The 19,279-nt window shown below is 44.9% G+C and overlaps 1 protein-coding gene across 4 annotated transcripts in view; it reads right to left on the bottom strand.

Annotated features, from left to right (window-relative positions):
- LOC102738756 (otoancorin) overlaps window positions 1–19,279 on the bottom strand; it is a 58,062-nt gene extending 38,783 nt beyond the window's left edge. The window contains exons 1-9 of one of the 4 annotated variants that reach the window (XM_081819851.1): window positions 19,228–19,267; window positions 12,256–12,350; window positions 11,873–11,901; window positions 11,750–11,780; window positions 11,606–11,633; window positions 9,779–9,866; window positions 6,983–7,114; window positions 4,011–4,246; window positions 1,084–1,187 (exon numbers count right to left, since the gene is read on the bottom strand). In XM_081819851.1, the coding sequence (XP_081675977.1) occupies window positions 1,084–1,187; window positions 4,011–4,246; window positions 6,983–7,114; window positions 9,779–9,866; window positions 11,606–11,633; window positions 11,750–11,780; window positions 11,873–11,901; window positions 12,256–12,346 (739 nt within the window). In that variant the 5' untranslated portion in view covers window positions 12,347–12,350; window positions 19,228–19,267. Of the gene's footprint in view, window positions 1–1,083; window positions 1,188–4,010; window positions 4,247–6,982; window positions 7,115–8,903; window positions 9,077–9,778; window positions 9,867–11,605; window positions 11,634–11,749; window positions 11,781–11,872; window positions 11,902–12,255; window positions 12,351–19,227 lie in introns of those variants that run through there. The other 3 variants (XM_081819852.1, XM_081819854.1, XM_081819853.1) reach the window with 3 other exon arrangements.

Here is a 19,279-nt window from a genome sequence, read left to right on the forward strand (position 1 = left end):
GTTCCGTGGTATTAAGTGCATTCACTTCGCTGTGCAACCATCAACACCATCCACCTCCAGCACATTTTCGTCTCGCAAAACCAAAACTGTCCCCAAGAAACAACGACTCCCCACTTCCCCCTCCTCCCAGCCCCCGGCAACCACCACTACTTTCCGGCTCCATGAATTTGACTCCTCTAATACACATCTGTAAAATAAATGAGTCTTGATCTACTTCTGCCTTGGCTGCCAGGAAACTTCGCGCTAAATTTCTGTGCTTTATTGCCTAGATTTCCTTTTAAAAATTTACCACGTCCCACTCTAATCCAGATTTATGATACAGATTCTTGAACTTGAAACCTTACTCTAAAGGTTCTCTTAGAATCCAAGACGCTGTCATTATTTACATTCCACTTACAAACTAGGATAGCCCATTGATTGTAAGATGCAGAGGCATCCTTATTTTGGAGACTGGAACGTGTGGGAAGTGTATGGATGGAATGGGTATGGGTTTGTTTTTGTTTTTGTTTTCAGTTTTATTTATTTGGGGCACCTGGGTGGCTCAGTCAGTTAAGCGTCCGCCTTCAGCTCAGGTCTTGATCTCGGGGTCCTGGGATCGAGTCCCGCATCGGGCTCCCTGCTCAGTGGGGAGCCTGCTTCTCCCTCTGTGGCCTCTGCCACACACCCCTCCTCATGCTCTCTGTCTTTCTCTCTCTCTCAAATAAATAAAATCTTAAAAAAAACAAAAACATTTTATTTATTTGGGAAAGAGAGAGCTAGAGTGAGAGAGAGCATGAGCCAGGGCAGAGGGAGAGGGAGAAGCAGACTCCCCTCTGAGCAGGGACCCTGATACGGAACTCGATCCCAGGACCCTGGGATCATGACCTGAGCCGAAGGCAGACGATGAACCAACTGAGCCACCCAGGTGCCCCTGGGGTATGTGTTTTATTCCATAAGCCACATCAAACCCTTTTCGGAAGGTGGGAAGGACGGGTAAAAATCAGAAATGACAATGAAATCAAATCCCTATCTTCAGAGAGGAAGCACTACTTTTAAGGATGGACTCCCCCTGAAAAGTGATCCCACTCCAAAGCCCAGGCTCACCAGTAGCCTTGGAGGACGTCTGCAAAATCCCAGTCATCCAGGAGTAGAGAGCTCTCTGGGAATGAGCCGAGGTTTGGTCGTAGAGATCTTTGAACACCGCAGATCTAAATGACGAACACGGGCGTCAGTTACAGAACAAACAGGTGGAGGACTTGAGACAGGGTCAAAACAGCCAATGGACCCAAAGCTGTCTTGTGTTAAAAAGCCTTCCCACTCCCTTGCTATGTGTAGCTATTGGCCCATTTCTCCTTTGTCCTTCACATCTAAATTTCTTCTGAAGAGTGCTCTCCATTTCCTCACCTCTTAGTCACTTCTTTTTTCTTGTTGTTGTTTTATTTTTTTATTTTTTAAGATTTTATTTATTTGAGAGAGAATGAGTGTGCGTGCACAAAGTGAGGGGAGGGGCAGAGGGAGAGGGAGAAGCAGACTCCCCGCTGAGCAGGGAGCCGGACTCAGGGTTCATTCCCAAGATCCTAGGATCATGACCTGAGCCAAAGGCAGACGCTTAACCGACTGAGCCACCCAGGCACCCCTCTTCTTTTTTTGTAACAGCTTTATGAAGATATAATTCCCACATCATACAATTCACCCACTGAAAATGTACAATGCAGTGGTGTTCCCAGAGTTGTGCAACCATCACCGCATTCAATTTTAGAATTTTTTAATGTCTCAAAAAGAAACACCATACCCTTTTAGCTACCACCCCCCAACTACAAGTCACCCCAACCCCTAGAAACTACTAATTTACTTTCTGTCTCCATAGATTTGCCTCTTCCGGACATTTCAGATAAATGGAAGCATGCGATACGTCATGTTTGTGACTGGCTTCTTTCACTTGGCATGATGTTTCCAACGTTCATGCATGTTGGACAATGCATTAGCACTTCATTCATGGCCTTTTCAGGGCCAAATACTAATCCACAGCCTGTACCTGCTACATTTTGTTTATCTATTAACCAGCTGATGGACCTCTGGGTTGTTTCCACCTTTGGTCTATTATGAACAGTGCTGCTGTAAACATTCATGTGCCCGTTTTTGTGCGGACAGACATTTTCATTTCTCTTGGATAGATACCCAAGAGCAGAATTGCTGGGTTAGATGACAACTCTGTCCTTGGCCTTTCGAGGAACTGCCAGATTGTTGTCCAAAGAGGCTGCATGATTTCACATTCTCCATAGTATATGAGGGTGCTGATTTCTCCATATCCTCACCAACACTGGTTAGTATCTGACATCCTGGTTTTGGGTTTGTTTGTTTGTTTGTTTTTAAGTTTTTGTTTAAATTCCAGTTAGCTAATGTAATATTAGCTTCAAGAGTACAATATAGTGATTCAACACCTCCATACAACACCCGGTGCTCATCACAAGTGCACACATTAATCCCCATCACCTATTTAACCCATCCCCTACCCACCTCCCCTCTGATAACCATCAGTTTGTTCTCTGCAGTTAAGAGTCTGTTTCTTGGTTTGTCTCTCTCTCTCTTTTTCCCCTTTGCTCATTTGTTTTGTTTCTTAAATTCTACATATGAGTGAATTTATATGGTATTTGTCTTTCTCTGCCTGATTTATTTCACTTAGCATAATACGCTCTAGTTCCATCCATGTCATTGCAAATGGCAAGATTTCATTCTTTTTATGGCTGAGTAATATCCATGATATATATATGATGATCACACCTTCTTTATCTACTCATCAATCGATGGACACTTTGGTGGCTTCCATAATTTGGCTATTGCAGATACTGCTGCTATAAACACTGGGGTGCATGTATCTCTTCAAATTAGCATTTTTGTATCCTTTGGGTAAATACCTAGTAGTGCAATGCCGGATCATAGGGTAGTTCTATTTTTAACTTTTTGAGGAACTGCCATACTGTTTCCAGAGTGGCTACATCAGTTTGCCTTCCCACCAACAGTGTGAAAGGTTCCCCTTTCTCTGTATCCTCACCCACACCTGTTGTTTCTTGTGTTGATTTTAGCCATTCTGACAGGTGTGAGGTGGTATCTCATTGTAGTTTTGATTTGCATTTCCCTGATGCCGAGTGATGTTGAGCATCTTTTCATGTGTCTATTATCTGTGTGTCTTCTTTGGAAAAATGTCTATTCATATCTTCTGCCCATTTTTAACTGAGTGTTAAAGTTTTAAAAGTTGAGTTTTAGTGTTGAGTTTTAAAAGTTCTTTATATATTTTGGATACTAACCCTTTATCAGATATGTCATTTGCAAATATTTATCTGACATTTTGATTATAGACACCCCACTGGGTATGAAGTGTCTTGACCACCTTTAACCACTACGGCCTGGTCCCCTCCCCACCACACCTCTCCTCATGGTCCCAGTCACCAACGACCTCCTTGTTGCCATATGCAGCAGTCCCATTTAGTCCCAATATGACTTGACCTTACAGTAATGATGTCAAAGTTACTTTTTAAATAAATGTTAATTAAAAAGAATGAGTCATGGGGCTCCTGGGTGGCTCAGTCAGTTGGGCGTCTGCCTTCAGCTCGGGTCCTGATCCCAGGGTCCTGGGATTGAGCCCTGCATCAGGCTCCCTGCTCAGTGGGGAGCCTGCTTCTCCCTCTCCTGCTCCCCGTGCTTGTGCTTTCTCTCTCTCTGTCAAATCAATTAAATCTTTTAAAAATAAATAAATAAAAATAAAAATAATGAGTCACTATAAAGAAAAAAAAAAAAAAACAAGTAAAGAATAGTACCAGTGGTGTACAGATAGGGCAAAAATTGTGAGGTTGGTACCAGAATGACCGACATTTGGGAGGCACTGTTTTAATCAAACCATTTCTAAACTCCACAGATGTTAAGCTCTGCTCCAGGCCTCACATGTTAACCTGCTTCCCTTGCTTTCTCCCCTCTGCCATATATTACCTCTGAGGAATGAGGAGTGGGGTTCATGGGCTGGGGGAAACACTCACAGGTTCTTGAAGGCATCCTCACACAGGTCCTGGGGGAGCTTCTCTGCAATGTCCGGCTGCAGAAGGCTGCCTGAGGAGCCCCTCAGCACCCTGCCCAGGATCTCCACACACTCCAGCGAGTTCAGCAACTGGAAACACCTCTCCAGTGTGATGAGAAACAGGCTGCGGTTCACACCAGGGCTCTGGAAGGCTTGTTTCCGGATCTCTCTCAAATCAATAACAATGTCTTCCAGCTCCTAAAATAAAGAAGCTAGAATTGTCTCGTGAGAGGCCTCTAGATTTGGAAGCCCTGGGAGGAACCATACTTAGTAGTGGGGAAATTCAGGACCACTGATTGACATCACTGCTCTGTCAAACCTTCTAGAACTTTCCATCTATTACAGAACAAAGTTGAGGCCTTCACCTGCCTCTCCCACACTAGGCAACTTCTCACTCTCCAGGTATACCACATGACTCACACCTCAGGCGCATGCTTGAGCTGGAATTCCCTCCCCACCTCCTTCCTCTAGCGAAATCCAGCTCATCCCTCATGGATAAGCTTAAGTGTCATCACCTTCTTGGTGAAGTCTTCTCAAATGCCCTCCTACTTTGCTCAAAATCAAATCTCCCTCCACTAAGTGCTCCCAAGTGCACCTTGAGCTAAACTCCATGATGCATTAGAGATGCTTATGAACCTATCTTTCCTCCATGCCAATGGTTCTCAACCCCGGCTGCACATCAGAACCACTGGGGAGGTGATTCCAGCACTGCCCCACAGAGTCTGATTGAACTGCTCTTTGGTGGAGCCCAGGCAGCTGACTTTGGTGTGCAGCAGGGGTTGAGCGAGAAAAGTCCTTGACGCCCAAGCCATGTGCCCTTGACGCCCATTCCACTAGGAATGCCTGGTATCCAGAAAATATTGAGAAAGCCCGTTAGGATGAATGAATGAATGAATGAATGAACAAATGAATGAATGAATGACTCTTTTGAACCACAGAACCCAGGAATGCTGACAGGGCTTAGTCACAATTTGATTGGCACCCGTCTTTCCCCCAGCACACCCTGCAAACATAATAACCATCACTGACTGAGCAAAGACCACACACTCAACAAATGTTATATGCTATTATTATCTCAAGATCACAGGTGATGTAAACAAAAGATAGAATAAGCAACCTTCCCAAACTTACACAGAGCTAGGATCTGAAACAGGTATATCTGCATCCAAGCCCACATTTCTAACCATGACCGAGTGTTTCCTAACTTCGGTCATTTACTCTCAGGGGCTAAACAGTGTAGTGGTTAGGAATGCAGCTCAGGAGTTCTGCAGCAGAGGTCTGTGGATAGAATTTAGGGCATATGTGAACACTGGAAGAAACTGCGCCTTCATTTTACTGCCACAGAACTTACTTCCAGCATTTCCTTCAGGAATGAATGTAGACAATAAGCCACCAAAGCACTAGTAGGACCTTGGATTTGTCATCAGTAGAAATCTGAAACTTTCATAACACATTACAGTTGTCACAGATATCTTGAAATCTCCTTTATAATCAATACCTCCTCAAAATTACAGAAGCTATTTGACTCAGAGTTAAATCTTGTCATTGGATGTGTTAAGCACATCAGTTACTATACTCCAAATATGTTTGTTTTACATATTTTAATAAATGCCCTTCAATAGAATTGGCTTCCTTTATAATCCTTTGTGTTTTATTTTATAGATTTTTCACAAGTTATTCTGAGAAGGGGCCCATGGGCTTCACGAGATGCCAGAAGGACTCACAGCTAGAGTCAGGAGCCCAGGTTCCAACCTCAAACCTCCCACTTTCGAGCTGTGTATGCAAGGTTATTCATTCAACCTCTCCAAGCCCATTTCCTTATCTGAATATTGAAATGGTAAGATTATTATTGTCCTTATCTCAGAACATCCTGGAAGGGATTCAATTGGTCCATGCATGTTAAACCCTGAGAACAGTGTTGGCAAATTATGATTCACAGGCCAAATCTGGCCCACTGCCTGTTTTTGTGAATAAAGTTTTATTGGAACACATCCATGCTCATTCATTTACCTGCCACCTATGGTTGCTTTCCTGCTACAACAGCAGAGTTGAGCAGTTGTAACAGAGAATACATGGCCTGCAAAGCCTAAAATATTTAGTATCGGGTCCTTTACAGAAACGGTTTGATGAATGTTCCCTTAGAATAACACCTGACACATAGTAAACCCTCAATAAAAATTAATCAATATCATTTTCATAGACCAGCATCCTCATTTTTGCTGTATCTTTGCACTGCCTTTACTATTATTTACCTCATACTTTTTTTTAAACCGACTTTTTTTTTTAACTTAAATTCATTTCAATAGGAAACATTACATCTCTACCAAACTCACAGGTTGGATGTTCCCATTCTATTTTAATAACAGACATTAAAGTAAGTCTGTGACTATTAAAATGTTTACATGGTTCAACTCCTTCTAGGAAACACTGTTTCCCACATTAAAGTGTCTCTGATAAAGAAAACTCTAAACCTCACCTTTCTGGGTCCCAAGGATTTTTCTGGGTCTCATAGACCTTGCTCTGTGATGCTCTTTGATCACCAACTTTATTTTGTAGAAATCTGTCTATTTCTGTTTGGTTTTTTTTTCTATCCCCAGACTGTAAACTCCTTGAGGGCAAGAGTTTCATCTTTGAACCCAGTGTCCACTGATGCATAGTAATCATTCATGGATGTTTATTGAGCCAAACTATTAGAAGCTCCTCTGTACCCCTCATCTCTTAGTTCCCATAAGAATATATACTATAAGCCTCTTCATTTGAACTTTGGAAAAAGTGTGAGAAAGCTAAGGTCTGCAAGCTCCTGGGGGGATTGTGAAGGGAGAAGGTGGGAGGAAGACGTAAAGAAGGCCTGAGTGAGGCTCAGTTGGATTCAACTCAACAAATACCATCTGGCTCTGGATTTCCCCTACTCCCGGGGTGCCAAGAACGCCTCACCAAGAGGTCCTTCTTGTCTTCTAAGAGGCATTTCATGGCGGTGCAGAATTGCTGAGCATCTGTTTCCCTCAGGTCCTCCAGCAGCTTCTGCGGCTGATACAGACGCTGCTCCAGGTGGTGTTCCACAGCTGCCTGGATTTGGGGTGTTGAGAAGACTCAGTGAGGACAGGACAGGAGCACATGGTCAGCACCATGGCCAGCAGCCCAGCCAGGCCACCTCCTTCCCAGCAGAGCCCACCAGCTGGCAGCTAGTGGGCATGTTTGGTTTGGCTGGCTCCAAAATTTTTCATTAGCTGCCAACGTTTCAAAGTCAGGGGATTCCCCACAAAAATCCAGACTTCCAAGTTCTCTTGGAAAACACAAAGATTTGGCAACACTAGGCGTAACCCCTTCCTGATGAGAATAGCAGGCCGGGGAGCAGCTCTTCCCTGTAATTACACTCCTATTCACCACCCAGCCAGCCGATTTCCCCGTGGCCTGCCTGGTCCCTATAGGTGATTGGGGTTTCAAGTCCAGAGCAGTTGGCCTCCGTCCAGGAAGTTTACCACTCCCCAACTGGCACTGCTCTAACCCTTTCCCATGCCCCAAGCTATGAGCGTAGAAGCAAAATTCAGGGAGCATGAACAAACTCCCTCTTGGCATCCCCTCGGAAGTGATGAGGAGAGGACAAAAGCGTCTCCTAAAAGAGATTACCTCTGCTGTCTGGGGAATTATTTTCTAAATCTCTGTTAAATAAAGGTGCTCTAGAGAGGCAGCATATTGTGATGGCATGGGCAAAGCTGGGCTCTAGAGCCAGACAACCCACGGGAACATCCCCACATTGCCACCGACTAGCTGTGTGGCCTGGGACAAGTTATTTAACTAGGATTGGTAGATAAAACACAGGATGCCCAGTTAAATTTGAATTGCAGTTAAACGGTGAATAATTTTTCAGCATAAGTATGTCCCAAAAATTGCATGGAACATATACTGAAAAAATTATTCATTGTTCATCTGCAAATCAAATTGAACCGGGAACACTGTATTTTTTTTTTTAAGCAACCTCTACACCCAGTGTAGAACTCACACTCACAACCCAAAGATCAAGAGTCACACACTCCACCGACTGAGCCAGCCCAGTGCCCTGGGAATACTGTATTTTTATTTGCTAAACGGGCAACACTACTTTGGGGCCTCAGTTTTCTCAGCTGAAAAATAGACACCTTAGAAACTTACTATGTAGGGTTTTTATGAGGATGAAAGGAGTGTGTGTAAAGTGTTTTCAATAGTGCCTAGCATATAGTAAGAGATCAATAAGTGTCACCCATTTCCCTATCTTGAATGAGTTGAATAATGATTCACTCAGTGACTCTCCCACTAGAATGAAAGGCCCATGTAGGTAGTAGTGTGACTGCCTTGTTCTCTTCTGAGTCTCCAGTGTCTAGAACAATGCCTGGCAGAGATTAGAGGTTAGATAAGTAGATATACTGAATGAATAAATAAATTTTTACAAAGGAAGAGAGAGAAGATATCTCTTCAGGTTAAAATATACGCATCTCATGAGAAAACACTGCTGGAGAGAAAAGGGGCAGGCATTACTTGCCTTTAGGTGGCCACAGACCGATGAACAGAAGAAAGAAAGCAGATGCCATGAGGCCAACAGCCACCTCCAGCTAGTGGGTGTCCTGGTAAAGAGTTAGCAACCAACTCCCTGAATGTAGCTCTCATGTGAATGTTGGTTGATACTTTCATTTTCATTTTCATTATAAAGTAAATAAAAATTGAAACAATAAAGATGTCAGGACTTCATTCATTCAGATGTCAGAACTTCATTCGTCAATGACATGACTTCTTTGCTGACTCGGATAGTTTTTGAATACCGAAAGAATATTTCCTCAATTTTCTGTGCTATTCACAATATAATGGTAAAGATACGACATACCACCCTGGGCTGACGATCATGCTGATGAGGCACGTGCTGTCCAGTTTGCCACAGTCCCCAGCAAGCCCTACTGCTCCACAAATATCTTTGTCATCTATTACCATGCCCGTGCTACTGTTTTTCTTACAGTAGAGTTAAAAGGGAAGAAAAATATTTTTTGGACCCATAATCAAGAGACTGGTCATTACACCCAAAGAGCCAGTCTCCTGTAATTCTGTTTAGCAAAAGAATCCCACAAGTTTTAGCAGACTAGGTGGCTTCTCAGAAAGGCCTCTCTTCTTACTCCTGACATGTGACTGTGGACTGTGAGCCAACGGGATGTGGGCAGGAAGAAGGGTGCAACCTGCAGGTCACGTCCTTAAAGAGAAGATGCTCGCCCTTCATTTCCTCTTTCCCACCAACCCCTCTCCTGAGTTGGAGAATGGCTGTGCTATTTCAATCATGTGGGCAACAACTCTGTAGAGGATGACAAAGCAACCAGATAGAAGGAAGCTGGAGCCCTGGATAGTCTTTTGAAAGAGAGCTTCCTCTCCTCTCTGGATCTCCCACTGAGCTCTGAACTATATAACAAGAGATAGAGATAAACTACATTGTGTTGCTGGAATTTGGGGTCTCTTTGTTACAGCAGCTCAGCCTACACTGGTATATTAGCTACAGTCTAATATACCAAGTCTCCTTCAAAGGCAGAAAGGAGGAAAAACACAAAAGAGCTTGTATCATGTTTCAAAACAACTGGACAGAACACGTTTCCTTGTGGAAGTGAAAACTAGCTCTATACCTTATAGTCCATTTCCCCATCCTACCTGGCCCCTGAGTTTACAACCCTGGAGTGCTGAGAGGGAAATATATGATAGGGATGAATCTCAGGTACACACCTGCAGGCTGGGGATGGTGAAGGCAACATTCCGTGAATTCAGATAGGCCAGGACTCTGTGGGACAGGTCTGCCGTCCACCCATGGGAGCTTCAGTTGAAGACAGGAGAAGGTCACGATGACAGGCTCCCCTATGATGAGTAGTTCCCCTACTTGCCAAGTGGCCAGGAGACCAGAGTTCAGACAGGATGTGGGGAATGGGCTGGGGATGCTAGGAACTTTGTGTTTGGAGAGGGTAGGAGATTTGTTAACCTGGCACAGTGGTGGGGAAGTTCCCCAATCTAAGAATCTTCCAGGATCCCATTCTCTCAAAGACAATTATCATTTCTGAGCTGTGTGCAATATTCTAATTCCTGTAACAATCCACTTGGATTAACTACAATCCAAACAAACTGACTTGGAAAGATGTCCTTACTATGTTAAATTTAAAAAGCAGATACAATGTATATCATGAGAGGTTGGAATACCATAGTTAAGAGTGTGAACTCAAAACTCGGATTCAAATCCTGGCTCTGCCACTTAATTGTGCGGCCTCAGACAATTTACCGAATTTTCCTGTGCCTCAGTTTCCCTTTCTATGTGATACAGCTAAAAATTGTGAAGATTCTATTTGTTCACACATGTAAAGTGCTTAAAACAGTACCCAACCACATAGAAAATGCACAATTTCATTCAGAACAGCCAAAAATTGGAAATAACCCAAATGTCCAACAACAAGTAAAAGGTTAAACAAATATCGTACGTCCATTCAGTGGAATGTCACCCATCAATAAAAAAGGAATGAGTTGGACTTCAGTTTCCAGCTGTGATGGAGTAACTGGCCGCAGATAAATCTTCCTGCCTTAAACAATTGGGAGGCCTTTATAATCCCATTTTTGTTACTAAATAAATAGATGGATGAATAAATGAACACAAAAATAGATAGATAGATAGATAGATAGATAGATAGATAGATAGATAGATAGACAGATAGATAGATTTTAGCCTGAAAGAATATACCCAAAACTATCAACTGGAGTTAGTTACATTAGGAAGAAGAATGTTTATGGGGACTCTTTCACTTTAACATAATTGAGTGTCCTTGTCATGGGCCCCCAAATCCCCATTTCTTCCCCCTCATAGTATTCATCATATTAGAATTATCTGTTAATATTTGTCTTTCTACAAGACTCTCTAGTGCCCTGCCCCCCATCCCCGGAATCTAACAGCAGTCCGAATGCAGTATATAACATGACAGGGCAATGGGCCCTGGAGCCCCACTGCTGGATACACCCCTCAGCTCCACCACACTTCCCAGCTGCATGACCTTGATTCACCCTCCCTGTGCCTCAGTTTCACTGTTCTGTCCAATGGGAAAAAAACAGGACCTTCCCTGGGGGATCTGTGAGGATTGGATATGTTTCTATGAACAAAGTGCTAAGAATGGGACTGCTGCATAGTAAACACTCAATAAATGTTAGCAGTTGTACCAGAACAGAGAGGAATAAAAGTTTGTGAAACAAATGTATCTACTTTAAAACACCTGTGCACTGGTTATTTTTTTGTAATGCATACATACGTATGCATTACTTTTTACAATTAAGAGACTTCCCTTTAGGAATTTTTTTTTTTTTTTTGAGAGAGAGAGAGAGAGTGTGTGAGAGAGAGCACAAGCAGGGGGAGCTGCAGGCAGAGGGAGAAGCAGGCTCCCCGCTGAGCAGGACCCTGGGATCATGACCTGAGCCAAAGGCAGACACCTAACCGACTGAGCCACCCAGGCACCCCCTCCCTTTAGGAATTTTTATTGAACATCTAATCCATCCCTTCCCCTCTCCTCTAGGGTGGGTTACCTTTGAAACTGTATGAGATCCAGTAATGCTACACGGGAATAAAATAAAAAGACATCTTTAAAAGAATCATTCCAGAGAGATCACAGGCACATTCTGTTTGAAATTTTTAGAAGCAGCAAAGTGGGGACAGAGTGGGGACATTACCATTCAGATAGCTTCCATCTATTATTTCTTCCTAAAAGGCAAAGAAATAACGTGAAGTAAAACATCCAAAAGTTGGCAGTTCCAGTAGAGGAGATTTAGATTAAAAGAAAATGGGATACTCACCGCCATTTTTTGCAACAATGGATGCAAATCTGTAAGAAAGCCATTGAAGGTATAACTAGAATTGAATTTTGTAATCTTCAGAAATATACATATGGGTTAGGAAAAGATCCCCCCCGCAAAAAAAAGTCACTCGTGAAGGAAAATTTTAGTGAATTTTAATTATACCTGTGCTCCTATGTGCCCAGGGTGAAAAAACCCTGGTTTGAAAACCCTTTTAGAATAATCCTGAAAATCCTACACATATGTGTGCATGCACACACATACTCACATGTATGCACACATCCCGAACACTCTACAGCAACCTGTACCTAAGTTGATCCATCCCACTACCTTCCCTAAGATGTGTGGAAACTATGGCAGATTATTCCTCCCTCAGGACTTACCCTGCCTGGAATCTGGAACTCTATGACTTGCCACTCCATGGCTCAGAAAAAGGAACAGGAAAAGAAAATATGTCCTAGGTTCCTGGGACATCCTCCTGTAGTTAATTCAAGCATAGAAGTGAATCAGGCTTGTATTTTTTTTTTTTTTTTTAAGTGTTTACTATTTATTTTTTTTTTTTTTCAATTTTTTTTTTATTCTTATGTTAATCCCCATACATTACATCATTAGTTCTAGATGAAGTGTTCCATGATTCATTGTTCGTGCACAACACCCAGTGCTCCATGCAGAACGTGCCCTCCTCAATACCCACCACCAGGCCAACCCATCCTCCCACCCAGGCTTGTATTTTTAAAATATATTTAAGAACATTCAGAAGACTTGGGGCACCTGGGTGGCTCAGTAAGTTAAGCGTCCAACTCTTGATTTCGGCTCAGGTCATGGTCTCAGGGTGCTGGAATGGAGCCCCGAGTCGGGCTCCACGCACAATGGGGAGTCTGCTTGGATATTTCTCTCCCTCCCCCTCTGCCCTTCCCCCTATCCTCTCTCTCTGTCTAAAATAAATAAATAAGGGCGCCTGGGTGGCTCAGTTGGTTAAGCGACTGCCTTCGGCTCAGGTCATGATCCTGGAGTTCCTGGATCGAGTCCCGCATCGGGCTCCCTGCTCGGCAGGGAGTCTGCTTCTCCTTCTGACCCTCCCCCCTCTCATGTGCTTGCTCTCTCTCATTCTCTCTCTCTCAAATAAATAAAATCTTTAAAAAATAAATAAATAAATAAATAAATAAATCTTTTTTAAAAAAAGAAAGAGAGCATTCAGAAGACAAAAGGGAAAAACAAACAGGCCCAGAACCCCTAGAGCTCTTTTTAAAAATATATTTTAAATTCCAAGTACTTTGCTCCATCTAAACGCCTATGCTAGTCAAAGACACAATCATCTCTCTCCTTGATGACAACAATGGCCTGTTTATGTTCTTACATCCCCTCCTGTTTCCTTCAATCCAGCAGAGAGGAGTGATTAGAGGCATGGGCTCTGTTATATCTGACAAGGGGTTTATATCTAGACTATAAAAAGAACTCTTACTATTCAGTAAGTAGAAGATTAGAGGCAAGAAAAGATACAAACTTAAGTTTCATTTTAAACAAAAGAAATGGCCAGTAAACCCATAAAAGATTATCAGCATCATTAGTCATCAGGAGCATGCAAATTAAATGCACAATTAGATACCACTACATAGGGGCGCCTGGCTGGCTCATTCGGTAGAGCACGCGACTCCTGATCTCGAGGTCGTAGGTTTGAGCCCCACACTGGGTGTAGATCCTGCTTAAAAATAAAATCTTAAAAAAAAAAAAAAGGGGGGGGGGGACGCCTGCTGGCTCAGTCAGTTAAGTGTCTGCCTTCAGCTCAGGTCATGATCCCAGGGTCCTGGGATGGAGACTCACTGAGCAGGGAGCCTACTTCTCCCTCTCCCTCTGCCCCTTCCCCTGCTCATGCTCGCTCTCTCTCTCTGTCAAATAAATAAATAAAATCTTAAAAAAAAAAGATACCACTACATATACTAGAATGGCTAAAAGTTAAGAAGACTGACAATACCAAGTTTTGTTTTTTTTTTTAAGGATTTTATTTATTTATTTACTAGAGAGCGAGCGAGAGAGAAACAGCATGAGAGAGGAGAGGGTCAGAGGGAGAAGCAGGCTCCCCGCTGAGCCGGGAGCCCGATGTGGGACTCGATCCCAGGACCCTGGGATCATGACCTGAGCTGAAGGCAGTCACTTAACCAACTGAGCCACCCAGGCGCCCAATACCAAGTATTGATGATGATGTGGAGCAAGAAGAGCCTCTTTGGAAAACTGTTCGGCAGTGTCTTATACAGTTAAATATGCAATACTCTATGATCCACAAATTCCACCCCTGGGTATTTATCCAAGAGAAATTAAAACTTACGTCCACACAAACACTTGTACAGTTTCATTCATAATAGCCCAAAACCGGAAACAATTCAATTGTCTAGGCAGAGGTGAAAGGTTCAATACATATCATTCAATGGAACATCACTCACCAATAAAAATAAGCTGGACTTTTGCTTCCAGGTCTGATGGGAGGAGATAAACCCTCCTGTCTTAAATAATTAGAAAACCAACCAAAACAATGAAGCGAAGGCTTCCAGACATTGGACAACAGGTAGCACAAGACCGAGATTCTAAGAGAAAGGAAACCATTGACATCAAAATATATATTGGTCTCTGCTCTGAGTTCCTGGCACAGAGTTCCCAAAACCTTAGTAAATTCCTATGTGGTAAAAGTACTAGGAGCATCTTTTGTTCCATTGAAGCGACTCTGGGTGGGCTCCTGGTTGGCTCCTGGATGGGGACTGGTTACCAGAAAAACCAAGCCATGATTCTCTAGCCCCACCCCCATCCTCCAGAGAAGAGGAAGGGGCTGAAAATGGAGTAAATAATTGATCATGCCTGTGTGACGAAGCCTCCATAAAACCCAATAGTATAGGGCTTAGGAGCTTTCAGGTTGGTGAACACACCCACATCAGGAGGGTGACACACCCCAACTCCACAGGGACAGAAGCTCCTGCACTGGGGACCCTCCCAGACCTTGTCCTATGTATCTCTTCATCTAGCTATTCATCCAGCTCTTCATCTGTATCTTTCATCGTATCTTCTCATAAACTGTTAAAAGTGTTTCCCTAAGTTCTGTGAGCTGCTCAAGCAAATTGACCAAACCTGAGGAAGAGGTTGTGAGAACCTCAGATTTGTAGCTGTTGGACAGTTGGTTAGGTTCTGACAGGATGCCTGGAGGCCAGCAACGAGGAGGTCATGGCCAGCTATCGGGAAGGTCAGAGCCCTGTCCCGGCAGCACGCCACAAGAAGCCAGATCAAACCAGCCAGGCCCAAGATGGCGGATGCCATGACAGGAAACTCCTGGCCAAATTAGGAAGAAAAATCACAAAACCCTGCTTGCCTCGCCAAGTCATGACTATTTCACCCCTGAGTTGACAGCTGTCAGTAAAGGATAGAAACCCGACCCTCACGACAGGCCTCTCTCTTGCGCACTCTCTCTCTCTCCCTCTCTAGAGCTCGCTGCTCTCGTATCTCGAGTGTGCTTTGCACTTTAATAAACTTTCCCACTTGTGTTAGTCATCCACTGAGCTGTGGGTCTGTCCTCGAGTTCATTCTCGTGACAAGACCAAGAACCTTCGGTGACTCCTTTGGGTCTGGCTGGGTCGAGGCCCCAGGGCCCGGGGTCTCCTTGGTTCAGCTGGTAACACAGCCACCTCACACAGAAGTTGTGGGCAACCTGGAGACCTGCTGTGTGGAAACCTGGAGACCTACTACCTACTCACTAACTGGAGTTTGCTTCCTTGAAATGGCTCCTAGTGCGGGAATGGTGGGCACGGTGCACATTCCAAGGACAGGGGAGGGGATGAGGAGCCTCCGATTACCGGGCGCCAGCTCCTGGGTGCACCCGACAGTCCTGTGATCTCTCAAATGACCCCCCCCGAACAAGGGGTCACCAAACCACAACCCAAATTCAAACAAGCCGCCTGGTTTTCTGGGGCTCACAAGCTATTTTTTTTATTTTTTATTTTATTTTTTTAAAGATTTTATTTATTTATTTGACAGAGAGAGACACAGCGAGAGCAGGAACACAAGCAGGGGGAGTAGGAAAGGGAGAAGCAGGCTTCCTGCTGAGCAGGGAGCCCGATGCGGGGCTCGATCCCAGGACCCTGGGATCATGACCCGAGCCAAAGGCAGATGCTTAACGACTGAGCCACCCAGGTGCCCCTCACAAGCTATTTTTTTAAATAGTTTAAAAAAAAAAAGGCGGTATCTCTCGACACATGGGAATTTCATGTATGAAATTTATATGTTAGTGTCCATAAGCAAAGTTGTAAGGGAATCAGGCCAGGCCCGTTCATGCCAGTATCGTCTGTGGCTGCTTCCAAGCTTCAGTAGCAGGGCTGAATCAGTGCAACAGAGACCGGTGTGGTCTACAAAGCCGAAAATATTTCTTCTCTGTTCCTTTGCTGAAAAAGTTCGCCAAGCGACACACGTACATATTTACAGAAGAAATGTGGTGTCTGAGAGATGGCTTCAAAATAATAGGGGAGGAGGGAGGTGGGAGGTGGGAGGTGAGGATGGGTTTGCCAGTGGAAGCTGAGTGATGAGTATGTGAGGTTCATTATACTGTTATGTCTGCTTTTATATGTGTTTGAAATTCTGCACATATATGATTTTTAAAAGAAAAAGCAACGGAAGAGACTGTGTGTTTTTAGTGAGAGAGTGTGGAGAGATGAGGGGGAAAGGAGATGGAAGCTGCCAGGAGGGGAGGAACTGGGAAGGGAAACAGGTGGGGATGGGTCCTTCAGGTCAAGTGGAAGGAGGGGGAAACCCCTCAAAATCTGTTTATGGGTCAAATCAGATGAAAACTGGGAGCTGCCCTTTTTGCTTCACCTGACTCTCAGGCAGCCCACACCCCAATGACGGGATACTACCCTTTTGGGGTATTAACAGGAACTTGAAGGGAACCCCCATCATGCCCACCCACGCTTTCCTGAGATTATTTTATAGGCGGCCCTGTATTCTTTCTTACAGATTTCCCTGGTATTATCTAGCTTGTTAAGCAAATGGATCCTCTAACCCCCAAGGGGACTTCCACAACCAGCTTTGCAAACAATTATGCTCATTTTACTGCCCAGGGCAAAAACAAACTGAAACTTTTGAAACCTACAAACACCAAAAGGCACACATTCCAACAGATTTTGAGGGAAGGGGATCCCAAAGCCCTTTGTAGACGTGTTCTGCCCCACCAATCCCACCCCCCAGCTGGTACATTCAACTCTCATAATAACTCTCACTGGGTTGGGGGTCTTTTGGGCTTTAGGGGAAACTTTGGCCCTTTTTTCTTCCCTTCCCTTTGGTCAGCTGCCCTGGGGCACTGGCCTCATTCATAATTCTCCAGTTTCCCAGACAATGAGGCTTCTTGTGCTTTATTGCCAGGGTCTCCCTATTAACTCAACGGAGAGGTATAGGATTACTGAAACAGATGCCCGCTTTCTGCTGCACATAATGTCTTCGTTCCAAGGAAACCCCAGAGCATCACCAGTATGGGATTTGGTTTTAATTAAAAGCCCTTTGGGTCACTCTCTTTCAGGAGATTGGCCAGAAGGATTGAATGGACTGTGCAGGGCAATAATGATTTGGGGTGTTGATGGTTGTCTCCATGGGCCCCTCCCCCTCCCCACCAAAGGCTCCCCACTGCAGACTGGCAGAAATCAAGCAGGCTAGGGGCTGCTTTGGTGGAACCTAAAATGCAAACAGCAACAATAACCACAAACCAGAAATGAACACAGTTTCCTGAGCAACGGGGAGTGAGCGTTTGGATGAGCAGGGAGACCAACCACCCTGGTTTCCTGGGACTGAGGGGTTCTCCTGGGACACGCGGTTCACTTTTAAAACAGGAAAAGTCGCAGGCAAACCAGGATAAGTTGGTCACCCTACGGATGAGAGACATTTCATCCTCTATGAAACTTGCTGAAATGCTGAGGGGTTTCCCCAACGCTGGCACACCCATCCCAGACACAAACCAACAATTCGCAATTACATGGAGTTTTACTGTCTGTAAAGCAGCTCCGTTTAAGGTCTGCATCATGGACCCACATTTATGGGCCATCCAGATACCTGGAGATTTTCCACCCCCCTCCCCAAAAATTACAATTTTCATTGCTATCAGTGCGAAGTGGGCTAACTGGTCTGGCTTGTAGAATACCGGGCTGATTGAACTGGATTTGGTGTTAGAATGGCCAGGCTCACAGTGGGTACAGAAGTCAAAGGAGTGGTTACTTTCTGGACTAGAGGACGGAGGCCTGAGCTCCTGCCCCAGCCCCTCCCTTGATGGGAAGACTCTGGACAGTCATTCCCCTTCCTTGTGCAAGCACAAGCAGGGATTGCGGCTGGCAGAGGGGGAAGCAGGCAGAGGGAGAAGCAGGAACCTGATGTGGGACTCAATCCCCGCACCCTGGGATCATGATATGAGCTGAAAGCAGACGCTTAACCTTCTGAACCACCCAGGCGCCCCAAACCTTTGAGGCAAATATTACCATTACTGCTACTTCAGAGAGGAGGAAACAGGTTCCAAGGAGTCAAATGACCGGCCCAAGGTGACACACTACTGAGTGGAAGGGCCGTTCCCAAACCCAGAGCCAAAAGATCCAAAGCGTTGACCAGCTTTGCTCCCCAGCCTCCGTGCTCAGCACCTGGAACCTCAAACTCCAGGTGGCGGGAGCCGTCTCAAGGATAGGAGCCCCGCTTTAATTTGGACCCACCCAATTTGTGCTCTTGAACAAAGTCCTTAACCTCTCTGGGCTTGCATTTTCTCCTCTGTACAATGGGTATGGCAACAGTACCTTCCTCACCAAGACTCTGTAAACATTTTTCAAGTTCATAAATCTATCCAATGCGCAGTCGGTGCTGAATTTGCTTTACCTACACTTGCCCATTTCTTGCTCACAACAGCTATGAGCTAAAATATGGAAAATATGTAAAGAATTTGCCTCGTATAGAAAATAGGTAAAGAACGGAGCCCAGCACTGGCACACAGAATCACTCGATGAACAGTAGCTATTATTACTGATGCTATTGTTTTTACGGCTATTATTATTACAAACCATCACTGCCATCACTGCTGTTCTTGTTACTACTATTAAGTGGGTTCGAAGCCCTTTCCTGGAAGTTTGTGCACGCTCTCCCTCCCATGGACGCCCCCACCCCCAAGAGCCCTTAAAGCTGCGACTGCCCTCGGCCCATTCTCCTTTCTCTGTCTCCACTGCCGCCCGCGCCCCCGCCCCATGAACCCCTCGGGCCCCTTCCCTGGGGAGGCCCCGCGGCGCGCCCCCAGCCCGCGTACGTCCCCTGCGCTCGGTCCCGCGGGGTCCTCCGCCCGGGGACCGCCGCGCGCGCCTCACCTGCGGTGCCCGCTCGGCCGCTCTGAGTCCCGCGCGCAGGGGGGGTGCGGGG

The sequence above is a fragment of the Leptonychotes weddellii genome, chromosome 5 (assembly GCF_054177405.1).
Source record: "Leptonychotes weddellii isolate Sample4059 chromosome 5, ASM5417740v2, whole genome shotgun sequence".
NCBI classification, from domain to species: Eukaryota; Metazoa; Chordata; class Mammalia; order Carnivora; family Phocidae; genus Leptonychotes; species Leptonychotes weddellii.